General features: G+C 41.1%; 1 protein-coding gene across 1 annotated transcript in view; it reads right to left on the reverse strand.

Annotated features, from left to right (window-relative positions):
- The window catches only part of GRIN2D (glutamate ionotropic receptor NMDA type subunit 2D), a 721,729-nt gene that overhangs the window by 233,612 nt on the left and 471,221 nt on the right, over window positions 1-16,896 (reverse strand). Inside the window, exon 10 of the mRNA XM_075276758.1 lies at window positions 6,773-6,984. Coding sequence (XP_075132859.1) covers window positions 6,773-6,984 — 212 coding nt within the window. The remainder of the gene's footprint in view (window positions 1-6,772; window positions 6,985-16,896) is intronic.

Below are 16,896 nucleotides of genomic sequence, written 5' to 3' on the forward strand. Positions count from 1 at the left end.
TTTTTTAAACCAAAAATGAAACAAATTAAGACTGGATATTCACAATTCACATTTATGAATGTGCTTTCTTTGCCAGCACACAAGTGATATTACCACTTAAATCATTTCTACGCCTTTAATCAGTGAAGTCTGTGAACATGTAAGACTCCTTCCATAAATTGTAAGTACTGCATTTTTAATGTCTTCAGTGTTTAATGATCCTACCATGGAACCGATCCCTCTAGCAGGAATGAAAACAAAAGAGCTGCACAAAATTAACAAAAAAGACTGGGAGACAAAGTTTATAATTAAAGCAATTGATGTGTATGCTTCAGGTTCACAATATACTATATAAGAGGATCATATTGTTACACATTTCATGCTGAAGATTTTTAAAAAAGAATTTCAAATATAGCAGAAGAAATGCAAGCCTGCCAAAATTGTGATGCCAAAAAAACAATGCCAAAATGTGTTATATTGTTTCTCTCATATACTAGAAACCATAATAAAAAAAAATCGTAACAATAAAAAATACAACTTCAAAAATCAAGCGGCTCAGTTGATGAATGAAAATGGAAAAGGGTTTTCAAATGTAGTGACTCAATTTTCTTTATGTGTTTCAACAGTCAAAAGTAGAAAAACATGAAAATATGTAAATTTGATGTCACCATATCAGTACTGATCCAAGAATAAAGTTATCATGTTATTTATGGTGAATAAAAAATAAACAAACATTAAATAAAGTTTTTGTTGCTTTTGCAATCTGCCGCCTGAAGAATTAATAAATATGTATATAATACAGTATATGTACCCCAAAATGGTGCTATTAAACAATATAACCATCTCCCAAAAACAAGACATCACACACATACGTTACAGCATGTCAACAAATTAAAGTTATTTTATATTTATTATATAATAATAATAATAATAATATTATATAATATTATATATTAGTTGTTGTTATTATTATTATTATTATTATTATTATTATTATTATTATTATTATTATTACTACTATTATTATTATGCCATTGATTCCATGGTGCTGTAGACATGTTAAGGGGTTTATATACAGTCCTATGAAAAAGTTTGGGCACCCCTGTTAATCTTAATCATTTTTAGTTCTAAATATTTTGGTGTTTGCAGCAGCCATTTCAGTTTGATATATCTAATAACTGATGGACACAGTAATATTTCAGGATTGAAATGAGGTTTATTGTACTAACAGAAAATGTGCAATAAGGGACCACACGGTGGCTCAGTGGTTAGCACTGCAGCCTTGCAGCGCTGGAGTCCTGGTGTTCAAATCCCGCCAAGAGAATAAAACCATCTGCAAGGAGTTTGTATGTTCTCCCCGTGTTTGCATGGATTTCCATCCCATATTCCAAAAACATACTGATAGGGAAAAATGTACATTGTGAGCTCTATATGGGGCTCACAATCTACATAAAAAAAAAAAAAAAAAAGTGCAAAATGCATTAAACCAAAATTTGACCGGTGCAAAATGTATGGGCACCTCAACAGAAAAGTGACATTAATATTTAGTAAATCCTCCTTTTGCAAAGATAACAGCATCTAGTCGCTTCCTGTAGCTTTTAATCAGTTCCTGGATCCTGGATCCTGGATGAAGGTATTGTTACAAAACAATTCAAGTTCAGTTAAGTTTGATGGTCACCGAACATGGACAGCCCGCTCTCAAATGATCTGAAAACAAAGATTGTTCAACATAGTTGTTCAGGGGAACGATACAAAAAGTTGTCTCATAGATTTAACCTGTCAGTTTCCACTGTGAGGAACATAGTAAGGAGATGGAAGAGCACAGGGACAGTTCTTGTTAAAGAGGACCTTTCACCATATCCGGGCACATGCAGTTCTATATACTGCCAGAAAGCTGACAGTGCGCTGAGTTCAGCACACTGTCGGCTTTCCCGATCTGTGCCCGGTGTGAAGAGCTTATGGCCCGGTACCGTAGCTCTTCTATGGTCAGAAGGGCGTTTCTGACCATTAGCCAGGAACTTCCTTCTGCCTCGCGGCGCCAATCGCGCTGTGCTGTGGAGCGGGGAGGAACGCCCCCTCCCTCTGCTCACACAGCTTGTCCGTAGACGAGCGCTGTGAGCAGAGGGAGGGGGCGTTCCTCCCCGCTCCACAGCACAGCGTGATTGGCGCCGCGAGGCAGAAGGACGTCTCTGGCTAATGGTCAGAAACGCCCTTCTGACTGTAAAGCGCTACGGTACCGGGACCGATAGCGCTTTACACCGGGCACAGATCGGGAAAGCCGACAGTGCGCTGAATTCAGCGCACTGTCAGCTTTCTGGCAGTATATAACACTGCATGTGCCCAGATATGGTGAAAGGTCCTCTTTAAGCCCAGAAGTGGCAGGCCAAGAAAAATATCAGAAAGGCAGAGAAGAAGAATGGTGAGAACAGTCAAGGACAATCCACAGACCACCTCCAAAGAGCTGCAGCATCATCTTGCTGCAGATGGTGTCACTGTGCATCGGTCAACAATACACCGCACTTTGCACAAGGAGAAGCTGTATGGGAGAGTGATGAGAAAGAAGCCGTTTCTGCAAGAACGCCACAAACTGAGTCGCCTGAGGTATGCAAAAGCACATTTGGACAAGCCAGCTTCATTTTGGAAGAAGGTCCTGTGGACTGATGAAACAAAGATTGAGTTGTTTGGTCATATAAAAAGGCGTTATGCATGGCGTCCAAAAAACACAGCATTCCAAGAAAAACACTTGCTACCCACTGTAAAATTTGGTGGAGGTTCCATCATGCTTTGGGGCTGTGTGGCCAATGCCGGCACCGGGAATCATGTTAAAATTGAGGGTCGCATGGATTCCACTCAGTATCAGCAGATTCTTGAGAATAATGTTCAAGAATCAGTGATGAAGTTGAAGTTACGCCGGGGATGGATATTTCAGCAAGACAATACTCCAAAACATCGCTCCAAATCGACTCAGGCATTCATGCAGAGGAACAATTACAATGTTCTGGAATGGCCACCCCAGTCCCCAGACCTGAATATCATTGAACATCTGTGGGATGATTTGAGAGCGGGCTGTCCATGGTCGGCCACCATCAAACTTAACTGAACTTGAATTGTTCTGTAAAGAGGAATGGTCCAAAATACCTTCATCCAGGATCCAGGAGCTGATTAAAAGCTACAGGAAGCAACTAGAGGCTGTTATCTTTACAAAAGGAGGATCTACTAAATATTAATGTCACTTTTCTGTTGAGGTGCTCATACTTTTGCACCAGTCAAATTTTGGTTTAATGCATATTGCACATTTTCTGTTAGTACAATAAACCTCATTTCAATCCTGAAATATTACTGTATCCATCAGTTATTAGATATATCAAACTGAAATGGCTGCTGCAAACACCAAAATATTTAGCACTAAAAATGATTAAGATTAATAGGGGTGCCCAAACTTTTTCATAGGACTGTACATAGCACAAGTAACAATTACATATAACTAGACCAACATGATGCACATTGTAAAAAAGGACTCTGCCTTCAGGCTTGCAATGTATGTGGAAAGGTAGGTGTACGCAATAGGTGAAGGTAACAGTTACTCATTTGTGGTGTAGTGACAGCAGGGATAGTGTGTGTTGTAGACTATTCTAAAGAGTCTTCAGTTTACAGTGGAATTGTTGGGGCAGTCTTATGAATTGTGGTAGTGAGTTCAAGAGTATTCACATGAAACATCTTGTAGCTATTTATGTAAAGGTGTTTCTTCTCTGATTTATGTGAATCATAGCAGAGCAAAGAAGGATGTCGTATGAAACTGAGAGATTAGGTGTTGAGAGGTAGCAGGAGATTAGGTTAGTGATGTATGGAGGCGACAGGTTGTATATGCCTTGAATGTCATAATTAATATTTTGAGTTGCATTTGTTGGGCAATGGGTAGCCACCGAAGGGATTGGCAGAGGGAAGAGGCAGAGGTCGATTAACTGGGCAGCAGAGTTAAGCATGGATTGGAGGAGAGAAAGAGAGTTAAATGCGAGGCCACAGAAAAGGATAGGGCAATAGTTTAGGTGGGAGATGATAAGGGCATGGCCTAGAATTTTTGTAGACTTCAGGGTGAAGAAAGACCGGATATAAGAGATGTTTTTCAGGTGAAGGTGGCTAGAAGTAGTAAGAGATTTTATGGCTTGAAAGACTGGCATCAAAGTCCAAGGCATCAAAATTTTGAGACTGGTGAGAAAGTGGAGCCATAAACTGTGATTGATAGGTTAGGTAGAAAGGTTGAGCGAGAAGGGAGGCAGATAAAAAAAATGAGGCTGCAACTCTGGATAGCACAGCAGTAATGTCTAAACCACAGAGATATGTTTGAGTGTCATCAGCATAGCAGTGTTATTGAAAGTCATGGGATTTTATTAGCTGTCCTATTTTATTTTGCTTACTTCTATAGTAATGTCCCATATAGGGTTCTCTATTTAAATTTTCTATCAGTATGTCTTTGGAGTATAGGAGGAAATCGGAGTACTCAGAGGAAGCAATCTGTTAGGGCTGTAGTCTCTGCAATGATGTGTGGAGGTTGCCGGCTCTCTCCTCTTTGCACTCCAGGTCCCCTGCTACCGGTCTCGGGAGGCATACCGGAACCTCCGTGGCGGTATGCAGGGGTTGCCGGTCTCCTGCTGAGCAGGACCAGGGACTTCCAGTATTTCAGGCCTGGTGGCGGGCTAGAGCCTATTTAAGATGGGCTCTGGCTCCTGACCGCCACTGGCTATTCAGTGTGCGCTGGTTCCTAATAGTAAGCACTTCTCCTGTTGTTTTATTGCCTCATTTTCTGACCCCTAGCTTTGACTTCTAACTCTGCCATCTGACTTTTGTACTGTGCCTGCTCCTGTTGATGACCCCGGTTTGCCTTTTCACCTCTGCTCCCTGAACCTGATTTTGTGCTGTTTTGCTCTCCTGTTACCGACTCGGCCTGTTTGACTTCCCTCTGGATTACCCTCTGTACTGCGCTGCCCTCACACTGATGACTGGATTGGACAACTATGCTTTGGTACTCTGCTGCCATCTATTGATGACCGCCAATCACTGTGTTATGGTTCCTTGGATTTGCACTACTACTCTGAAGATCTTTTGGTAAGAGTTCCCAGTTTCTGGTTCTACTGTGATTTGTGGTGCACTGTGTGTCCAGCGTTCCCTAACTGGTACCACTCTGCTTGGCAGTGCCTCCAAGTCCATCCTTATCATCTGGAGCTCTGGTGAACACCACTGTGGCGTTGGAGTTAGTGCGGCTTGGGGCTGCTGGACGCTCATTGCCGTGTTTGCCATTTTGATCAGTCTACTACTAGTTCTCACAATTGGTTTAGAACTGCAACTGCTATCCTAACACAGACTAAAGTAAACACAAGAAGAACATACAAAACTCCTTGCGGATGTTCCTTTTCTGAATTCAAATTGCTAAACTATTTAGCTGCCATGGGCCCAAGGTGTAGAAAGAGAGCAGTAGGAATCCTAACAGAGAGCCTTGGGAACACCAACAGAGAGAGGGCAAAATGAAAAGTTGGTGAATAAGTGATAGACAATAAAAGTGGTATTGATGAGGTATGAGTATGGCTGGGTGTCAGTTGTGATAGGAATGGGTCAAAGGTGCAAATGGTAAGGTACAAGTTGGAAAGTAGAGTGGAAAATTTTTAATCAGTAATGGTAGAGAAGGTGGTTAAATGGGATGGGCACTGAGTATTCAGGGGTTGTGGAGACTGTAGCTTGACACTTTCTTTAATTTTGTCTATGTTGTTTTAGAAGTGTGAAACAAAGTCCCTGGCTGAGATGAGAGGTGTGGGAGGGCGCATTAGAGGACAGCATAGAGAATTAAAGATGTAAAATAATTGTCTGGGGTTGTGGGACAGAGAAGATATAAGAAAAATAAAGTAGACATGACTTAAAAGTGAGACAAAAGTGAGAAAATCCAGTTTGCATGCTGTTAGTAGAGATGAGCGAGTAGTATTCGATCGAGTAGGTGTTCGATCGAACACTACGGTATTCGAAATACTCGTACTCAATCGAACACTACTAGCTGTTCGAAGTTTAAGGTTCGATGCAGAACCAGCGTTGATTGGCAGAATGCTATACACTGCCAATCAACGCTGGTTCGTCTCTTATCTTTCCGAAGTCTTCTCCGCGCTGCGTCCCCGCGTCTTCTTCTGGGTGGAATTCACTCTGCCTAGGCATCCGGCTTAGGCAGAGCTGATTGTACATGCCCGCGCATGCGCAGTCGGCGCTGCCTAGGCAGTGTGAATTCCACCCGGAAGAAGACGCGGGGACCCTGCGCCGGGAGAAGACTTCAAGCAGAATCCAGCCCGACCGTCACTCCTGGACTTGGTAAGTATGATTTTATCGAATCTTGCGTACCCCTGAAACGAGCATATCCCCCCATAGACTATAATTTGGCTCGAAATCTGTTCAAACAGTGGAACAGTATGCAGCTGTTCGAATCGGATTTCGAACCTCGGACATTTTAGTGTTCACTCATCTCTAGCTGTTAGATCTTCCATGCAGTGGGCTTTCTTCCACTGCCATTTAGCAACCTGGTAATTTGCTTCAATTTATTGTGTTAGATTGGTGTGCCAAGGTTGCCTGTTGAATCGCCTACTATTAACCCCTTCCAGCATTTTCACATACAGGTACATCAGGGAATGTGGGTACTTACTGCATACGCACATACATGTATGTGATGGTGATCACTTGTTTGACTCCTGATAGTTTAAATTTAATTTTTATTTTTATGTAGATTACATATAGACAGTAATGAAGCAAATGTATACCGTACTTGTCAGTTTTGTTGAGCTGCTTGCGGCAGGGCACAGAGTCTCTTATGCAGGTTCCTGTTGCTGGATCAACACCTTCTACAATTACAAATGGTCGTTCCTCTAGAGTTGCCACAGTCAAATGCTGGTCATCATCCACAGGCTGCAGAAACTTCCCATACCGAGACCACACAGGATACTTCATCCGCAGATCACCATGTTCCCAGATTCCAACCTAAGTGATGAAAATATACTGATGTAACATAAGTTATCTCTCCATATTTTAAGCAAGACTGGGAACATTTTTCATAAGGCCTTTTTCAGAAATATTTGCTCAGTTGTTTATGACTCATCTATATTCCACTTAGGAAAAGAGATGCATTAACTGGCTTCAACATGCCTTCCTGAAATTTGACTAATTATATTACTGTTGTTAATTTTTTCCTTGACTTCCTTGGGCCTTTTACACTAACTCTTCCTGGTATTTCATTAACCCCTTGATGTACCATGTGATGGCAGACAGTCACTGTCAATGGATTCAGGACCTATTTAAAGTGAAAGTAAGAGGCAGGATTCAGCAGAGGCAGTGGGAGAATGGAGCTCAAGCCAATTCTGCTTTTGTTACAGCAGATCACAGTGCTTTAACCCCTCAGTGGCTGACAATTGTTCCATTACAATCCCCATTGTTTTCACTTGCACCCCCATTGTGTTTGCCTATCGGCATTAGGGTGGATGATGCCATCATCCACCTTCTTCACAGAGCTCTCAGAGCTACTGAGAAACAAGCTGGACCTTGTTGGAGTGAACCATCATCTGTCCAACTGGATATTCAACTACCTCACAAACCGACCTCAGTATGTGAGAGCCTGGGACTGTGTGTCGGACATTGTTATCTGTAGTACGGGGGCACCACAAGGTACAGTTCTTGACCCTTTCCTCTTCACATTGTACACTGTTGACTTTAGGTACAACTCATCTAGCTGTTACTTAAAAAAGTACTCAGATGACTCTTCAATAGTAGTCCTCATCACTGACAGAGACGACCGGGAGTACAGAGAATTAAACCAGGATTTTGTGGACTGGTGCTAGTGGAACCACCTCAGGATTATTGCTGGGAAGACCAAGGAGATGGTGGTGGACTTCAGTAAGCAGAGAAGTGCTCTGATTCCAGTGGAGATCCAGAGGACAGGCATTGACATAGTCAAGACCTATAAGTACTTAGGTATGCTCCTCAATAATAAACTGGACTGGGCTAACCACATGGATGCGGTGCACAGAAAGGGTCACAGCAGAATCTACCTGCTCAGGAGGCTGAGAGCCTTTGGAGTCCAGGGGGCACTTTTCAAGGCCTTTTTCAACTCTGTGGTTGCTTCAGCCTTCTTCTTTGGTGTGGCCTGCTGGGGGAGTTGTATACCAGCTATCTGCTATTCTGAGCTTGTATGTGTTCTTTCTTGAAATATATTACTGTATTATCCATGCTGCAGTGAATTTCCCCATGTTTGGACTATTAAAGTATTATCTTATTTTATATGACAGCTGTCATGAAGAATGTCAGGGACCATGGTGGATGAATCCTACAACCATTGCCCTGGTCACCAACAGAGCTTATCCTGCCCCAACCTCTAAAGGATAAGTACTGATGTACTAGTTCCAAGGTTACATGGAAACTTTTTGTTTACTTTATAACTGAGATCAGGGCTTGAATGTGGTAGACCAAATGCAGGTACTGTATATACTCGAGTATAAGCCGACCCGAATATAAGCCGAGGCCCCTAATTGTACCACAAACATTTGGGAAAACGTATTGACTCGAGTATAAGCCTAAGGGGGGAAATGCAGCAGCTACTGGAAAATTTCAAGAATTAAAGTGGTCAGAGTTTTGGGGTACAGTAGTTGCTGGGTGTTGGGGAAGGGGAAGGGTGTTTTAGTTGTCTGTCTGCCTCTTCCCTGAGCTTAAGGACTGAGTTTTTTTTTTCCCCACTTGGAATTCAGCCTGGCTGAATATAGGGTATCTGCAGTGCTCCTATTAACCCCTTCCTGACAGAACAGGAGCACTGCAGATACCCTATATTCAGTAGACCAGGCACTTTCAGACACAGGGATACCTAATGTGTATGTGTGTCCCAGTCATTTTCTACTTTTATATGTATTCTAGGGAAAGGAGAGATTTAGAACATTTACCTTATTTATTTATTTATTTCACTATTTTACGGGAGATTCTATACATTACTACTGTTGCTGGTCATAGACACCCCCCCCCCCCCCCAAATAAAAAAAAAAAATCTTTTTTTTTTTTTCCCCTTGACTCAAGTATAAGCCGTGGGGGGCTTTTTCAGCACAAAAACTGTGCTGAAAAATTCGGCTTACACTCGAGTATATACGGTAAGTCATTTTACGTGTGGTTTTAGCCTTAATTCTTCTTGCACTATATCATATTGTTATGACACAGTGATTGTTAGGTCAATGATCAGTACTGTAATAGTACCACACAGCAATGGGGCAGAAACAGAAGTTGTGCCTACATCAGTAGTATAACTAGGAATAGCATGGCACCAAGGCGAACATTTGACATGTGGCCCCCAGCCCCCTCCGCCTCAAACCACATTCCTGCAAACACTATTATGCCTCATAGTGGCCCCTGTAGACAGAATTATGATCCACAGTGGCCCCTACACACAGTATTATGCCCCATAGTGGCCCCTGTACCCAGTATTATGCCCCATTTTGGACCACCCATTAACATTTATTATGCTGTGGGGACTTTTCAGACCCCAGGGTATAATGATCGGAGACCCAGGGGGAGGATACAAACATTAAATACCTCTCCCTGCCTGCAGTGCACTCCCCGCTGATTTTGGACATATTTAATATTGGACCAGATGTCACTTGACCCAGGCCGATGTCATGATGCATGGGTCACATGACATCTGTGATGTTACAAAACAGGCCCGAAGGCTTCGGGCGCCCAGCAGAGTTAAATAAGAGTGCTTGTTATGTTGAGTCACCTCCCCGGGTCCAATGGTCATTATACTATGGGCTCTGAAAAGACCCCAGAGTATAATGATAGTAGTGTTGAAAGGTTTGTGGGCCCGTGACCTCACTTACCGATCCTCGCTTCTGATCACAGCCCCATCGGCAGAAGGGGAAGTGTCAGCGACCGTGAGCAGGAGTGAAGATTGGGTAAGAAAACGGGGACCATTACCTGCTGGTATTTCTCCAACAAGTAACAGCCTATTAAAAAAAAAACAAAAAAAAACACATCACTGGCCCACCAGGCCCCCGCAGCTGTCCCAGTAGTTATGCCCCTTGTCTACATCACCACTGCAGGGGTGCTGCCTGTATTATTAACTATAGATTGATCTCCAGCTGATTAACCATTTATATGCTAAGATCACTACAGATCATAGAATTCGAGCAGTTACTGAGGTGGTGGTGTGCTTGCAACAGGTTTTGGGACTTTCAAAAAGTTACATTTAATAAATCATGCGTACAGACACCTAGATAGGCCAAAGATACCCACTTTCCCACCCTCTTTAAATCTAGTCCAAAATACTCAAATACTTTTAATGCCTATTATTTGCAATGAGGATGTGATGTTAACGTCACTATTTTCAGCCATGTGCTGGCTTTATTTTTTAACATAACCATATTAGACATCTTGACTCAGTATTCTAAACGTTTCTATTTTTGTCTCTTTGTCCTCAAACTGAAAAGGCCACAAATAGTATAGATGGTGAAAAATAAATCCCAGCATGGTAAAAAAAAAAATGTGTGTATTCGTTCTATATGCAATTAATTACACTTTTAATGATGTAAGGTCATGCAGTTCAGAATGTCAGTGGGTGAATATCAGCTCTGATCAGCCTGTTACATTAGTTTATCGCAGAACTGGAGAGTACAAAAAGTGAAAGTACAGGTTCCATAGTACCACTGTATATGTAAATGTTTATATGGAAATAGGAATTTTACCTTACAAGGGAAAAACCAATCATTTGGTAATTGTGAAAGTGATTTGCATCAGCTATAGGTTTCGCAGGACAACAGTTTAATAAAAAAAAAGCAAATATTTTTCTTTTTATTTGTTAATAGACATCTTCTTCATAATCAATGTCAGTATTCAATGTACCCTACAGTAAAATAAGAGTTTGGTCAAAAGAAAATAATAAATGAGGGTAGTAAGAACACTTGGTCTCACTTTACAAACAATGGGGCTCATTTATCATTGTTCTTGTGCAAGAATTCAGGCATATTTTTCCCTATTTTTCATCTTTTTTTCTACATGTACCTGATTAATTAATTGCTTGCAACATTTTTTTTACATTTATGCACCTTATGCAACCTTTCTAAAAAAGTGACTTGAAATATGAGAATGGTTTAGATTAGAGATGAGCGAACAGTAAAATGTTCGAGGTTCGATATTCGTTTCGAGTAGCCCCTCAATATTCGACTACTCGAATCAAATATTGAACCCTATTATACTCTATGGGGGAAAAATGCTCGTTTCAGGGGTAGGCAACGTTCGATCAAATTATACTTACCAAGTCCACGAGTGAGGGTCGGGCTGGATCCTCCGAGAAGTCTTCTCCTTGCAGCGTCCCCGCGGCATCTTCTGGCTCTTCATTCACTCTGCCAGGCATCGTAGTATTCAATCGAATACCTACTCGATCGAGTACTACTCGCTCATCTCTAGTTTGGATAATGCATATGTGTTTACCTAATTTACTATTGGATACTATATTTTGCCAAAATAATGCAGTAAAAATCTTATATATAAACTTTGGCACCGTATTCCTAGAAAATTACTACAAATTTATAAACCTGTGTCAGATATTTAGATAAATTTGTAACAAAAACACCGTAATTAAAATAAGCCAATGGAGAAAAGGGTCATAAAATTTTTTATTTTTTTTTTATTTGTAGTTAAAAATTCGGCATCCTAAAGTTACTACCGTACTATAGTGACACATAATACACATACAAAATGGTGTCAGCGGCTATTATTTGAAATGCAATATGCTTCGAATGCAATGTTTTTGCATAGCATCATGTCTATAGTAGAGATGAGCGAGTAGTATTTGATTGAATACCTCACCGCCATAGGAATGCGTGTAAGCGGCCGAACACCAATGTGTTAAATGCATAGAATATTCAATGCGCTTAACCCCATGGTGTTCAGCTGCTTACACGCATTCCTATGGTGGCGAAGTATTCGATCGAATACTACTCGCTCATCTCTAGTGTATAGGCCCCACCTCTTAAAGGGAGTCTGTCAGACACACAATGCTTCCCAATCTAATCAGTACCATCCAGGGAACTTTAATAGGAGCAGAACCATACATTTGTGACCACAAACTGATGAAGTAATACTCTCTAGGTACCCTTGTAGCTGCTTTGCAAAATATCCAAAAGTGCTTATTGTCTGTGTATTGCTTCATTGGTTTTAGGCTGGAAAGATATGTTTTTGCTGATATTAAAGACCCTTTCCATGCACTATTATTGGCTTGGGAGGCTTCTTTTTTTAATGTAGATTGTGAGCTCCACATAGGGTTCACAATGTACATTTTTCCCTATCAGTATGTCTTTTTTGGAGTAAGGGATGGAAATCCACGTAAACACGGGTAGAACATACAAACTCCTTGCAGATGGTTTTTGGGCCTTGGCAGGATTAAAACTGAGGACTCAAGCGCTGCAAGGCTGCAGTGCTAACCACTGAGTCACCATGTGGCCTCGCTTGGGAGACATTTTTGATCTGACACAACCACTTTAAAACTCGGACTCCAGATCCAGCTCTCACTTCTGTAGTCAGGTATAACTCTGATTCTGGTAATTTAATCCTTTAGGTGCTTTTTGTCCATACTAATACAAGTCCACTTGTGGGAAATAATGTGGGTAAAAAAAAACGTAAAAAGAGTTTTCAAAATATCTTTAAAAAAAAAAATGAGTGAAAGAATTTTGTGTAATTTAGGTTTTTGGAAAAATTGGGTTTTATTTTGTTAAGTGATTAAAACTAACAAAAGACTATATCAGGTTAAAAAGTGCTGCGGAAAAGATCGTGGCGAAAAAGACAGTGCCAGAAAAGAATTGGATTTTTTTCTGCATAGCTTTTCACAGAAAGTTTGCAGAGTTTTCCTCTGTGGACTGTCTGTCCCTATTATACGTATAAGGAAAAAGCTAGCATTCCCGTAGCTATAATTGACATGCTGTGATTTATAAAAATGTAAGTGTTTTTGAAATTGCAGTATTTCTACTGCAGATATTTTTCTGCAACATGCGGAAGGGATTAGCCAGAATCCCATCCACTTTGCAGCTACTGTAAAACACAGCATTTTTTTACTGCAGCGTCTACGCTATAGTATTGCCACAGTGAATCTTAGATTTTTCCACTGATGGAACATTATAAATGCAAAAAAGTATTTTTTCACATCATAAACATTAGTAAAAACTAATTATTTTCACCCGAAAATAGTGGAATCGAAAGATTTAACTAGACACAAATATCAAAAAGTTAAAATAAAAAAAGTTATGGCTTTTTACTTGGAAAAATATAAAATTGTAAAAATGTGTAGAATTCCAGTATAGGCTGCATCATAAGGCTGAAGCGTTCTGTTTCCGGCTCTGTACACTGTTCTGAAAACAGATGATCATTTGAGGTAGCAGGAGTTATACACTCCATTTCCCTCGTTGTCCACTATTGATGACCTATCCTAAGTATGTAACATTACCTCTAACAATAATCTAATATTCAGTACAATAATAAGTGCTGACAAGTTGCTGCAGACATCCAAAATGGCGTGTTTCAAACATTGTTTTGAACATGCAGTCCAGTCAGCCAACAGTATAAAGAAGAGTTGAGCAGATTGATACATAGTTTGGTGGGAGATAATTCAGTATGTAATTCATTAATTGAAATCTCTGCACTTTTGGTGCTTAGGAGCCTAGAGGTTTGTCCTATCCACTTATCTCTGTATGTATGCCTCCAAAGAGAAGGTTGCCGTTCATTGAATGAACCTACCCGTTAGATTCCTAAGCCCAGAGTGAGTAGAAATCTCAATCAATAATCTTTTCCAACGAAATAATGTATCATTGTGCTCTGCTCTATCTACTCTATAATAAACCTTTGGCAGGTTGGGTACCAGATTCCTTTTAAATCTATATCCACACTGAGGATTTTATTCTCTGTAGTAGAAATGAGACTCCTAAAATATTAACAATATATCAAAGGTTTAAATATAAAATATAAGATCTTAAATTGCTTTTGCCTTTCAAGCTTAAAAAGCCACCAGCTGGCAAAATAAATTGAAAGAAACTTTAAGGCCTGCACCCGACATAACGTAAACGTCATGATTTGGCCACGGCAAAAACTGAGGCATTTTATAGTACCTGAAAAGTGGATGGCATTCTAGCTAATCCCATCCAAACATTGAAGAAGTATATCTTCAGCGTAAATGCTGTGATTTAAAAAGCTGTCACATTTTTGTAAATTGCAGCATGTCAATTATACCTACAGAAACATAGTGGTCCTTGCACACAGTATTATGCCCCATAATGGCCCCTGCCCCACCACCCATGAACAATTATTATACTCTGGGGTCTTTTCAGATCCCAGAGTATAATGATTGGAGACCCAGGGGAGGATACAAACATAAAAAACACTGTTACTTACTGTACCTCTCCTGGACTCCAGCACATTCCTCGCTGATGTCAGCCATCTTCAACGATGGAAGAGACATCACTTGAGCCAGGCTTGTGTCACGACACATAAAGACCCAAGCCCGTCTCAGGTGATGTCTGGGATGTCAACAAATAGGCCCAAAGCCTTCCGGAGCCCAGGAGAGGTAAGTAATAGTGTTTCCTCACCTCTCCTAGCCTAAAAAACCCAGTGTTTGTTGGGGTTTGCGAGTCCATGGCCTTACTTACAGATCCCGACTCCAGCTCACAGAAGGGAAAGCACTGGCGGCCATGAGCAGGAGCCAGGATCGGTCAGTAAATTAGGCCCATTACCTGCTTGAGTTACTGCATGCAGGTATAATAGGGATAGAAAGTCAGCAGAGGAATACTCAGTTGACTTTCTGTGAAAAGCGCTGTGGAAAAAAAAAGTGATGGATTTCTACTGTAGAATTGCTGCGGCTCTCTACGTAGAATCTTAGTCTAACACATAAAATGTTGAACATGCCAGGAGACTATTGGTAATTGCCTATATGTATATTTCTTGTAGTTGTACCAAGATTATTACCCTTTTGAGACAAAATAGTTTAGCTTCACAACACAGTTTGCTCTGGAGATTAGAGATGAGCGAACAGTGTTCTATCGAACTCATGTTCGATCGGATATTAGGCTGTTCGGCATGTTCGAATCGAATCGAACACCGCGTGGTAAAGTGCGCCATTACTCGATTCCCCTCCCACCTTCCCTGGCGCCTTTTTTGCTCCAATAACAGCGCAGGGTAGGTGGGACAGGAACTACGACACCGGTGACGTTGAAAAAAGTAGGCAAAACCCATTGGCTGCCGAATACATGTGACCTCTAATTTAAAAGAACAGCGCCGCCCAGGTTCGCGTCATTCTGAGCTTGCAATTCACCGAGGACGGAGGTTTCCGTCCAGCTAGCTAGGGCTTAGATTCTGGGTAGGCAGGGACAGGCTAGGATAGGAAGGAGAAGACAACCAACAGCTCTTGTAAGAGCTAAATTCCAGGGAGAAGCTTGTCAGTGTAACGTGGCACTGACGGGCTCAATCGCCGCAACCCAGCTTTCCCAGGATCCTGAATGGAATACACTGTCAGTGTATTCCCGTATACCCGATATATACCCCGATACCCGTTCCAACGGTGTGCCCCCCCACCTTCACCCCAGAAATACCCTGCAAGTCCCCTAGCAATAGAATTGGGGCTATATACACCCACAATTTTTACTACTGGTATACAGTGCCATTGTCTGACTGGGAATTCAAAGAATATATTGGGAATACAAATACCCTCATTTCTTGCTACTGCCATATAGTGCCAGTGTCTGACTGGGAATTCAAAGAATATATTGGGGTTACGTGCACCCACAATTTTTACTACTAGTATACAGTGCCATTGTCTGACTGGGAATTCAAAGAATATATTGGGAATACAAATACCCTCATTTCTTGCTACTGCCATATAGTGCCAGTTTCTGACTGGTAATTCAAAGAATATATTGGGGTTACGTGCACCCACAATTTTTACTACTGGTATACAGTGCCATTGTCTGACTGGGAATTCAAAGAATATATTGGGAATACAAATACCCTCATTTCTTGCTACTGCCATATAGTGCCAGTGTCTGACTGGGAATTCAAAGAATATATTAGGGTTACGTGCACCCACAATTTTTACTACTGGTATACAGTGCCATTGTCTGACTGGAAATTCAAAGAATATATTGGGAATACAAATACCCTCATTTCTTGCTACTGCCATATAGTGCCAGTGTCTGACTGGGAATTCAAAGAATATATTGGGGTTACGTGCACCCACAATTTTTACTACTGGTATACAGTGCCATTGTCTGACTGGGAATTCAAAGAATATATTGGGGTTATAAATACCCTCATTTCTTGCTACTGCCATATAGTGCCAGTTTCTGACTGGTAATTCAAAGAATATATTGGGGTTACGTGCACCCACAATTTTTACTACTGGTATACAGTGCCATTGTCTGACTGGGAATTCAAAGAGTATATTGGGAATACAAATACCCTCATTTCTTGCTACTGCCATATAGTGCCAGTTTCTGACTGGTAATTCAAAGAATATATTGGGGTTACGTGCACCCACAATTTTTACTACTGGTATACAGTGCCATTGTCTGACTGGGAATTCAAAGAATATATTGGGGTTATAAATACCCTCATTTCTTGCTACTGCCATATAGTGCCAGTTTCTGACTGGTAATTCAAAGAATATATTGGGGTTACGTGCACCCACAATTTTTACTACTGGTATACAGTGCCATTGTTTGACTGGGAATTCAAAGAGTATATTGGGAATACAAATACCCTCATTTCTTGCTACTGCCATATAGTGCCAGTTTCTGACTGGTAATTCAAAGAATATATTGGGGTTACGTGCACCCACAATTTTTACTACTGGTATACAGTGCCATTGTCTGACTGGGAATTCAA

Source organism: Leptodactylus fuscus, chromosome 6 (genome assembly GCF_031893055.1).
Source record: "Leptodactylus fuscus isolate aLepFus1 chromosome 6, aLepFus1.hap2, whole genome shotgun sequence".
NCBI classification, from domain to species: Eukaryota; Metazoa; Chordata; class Amphibia; order Anura; family Leptodactylidae; genus Leptodactylus; species Leptodactylus fuscus.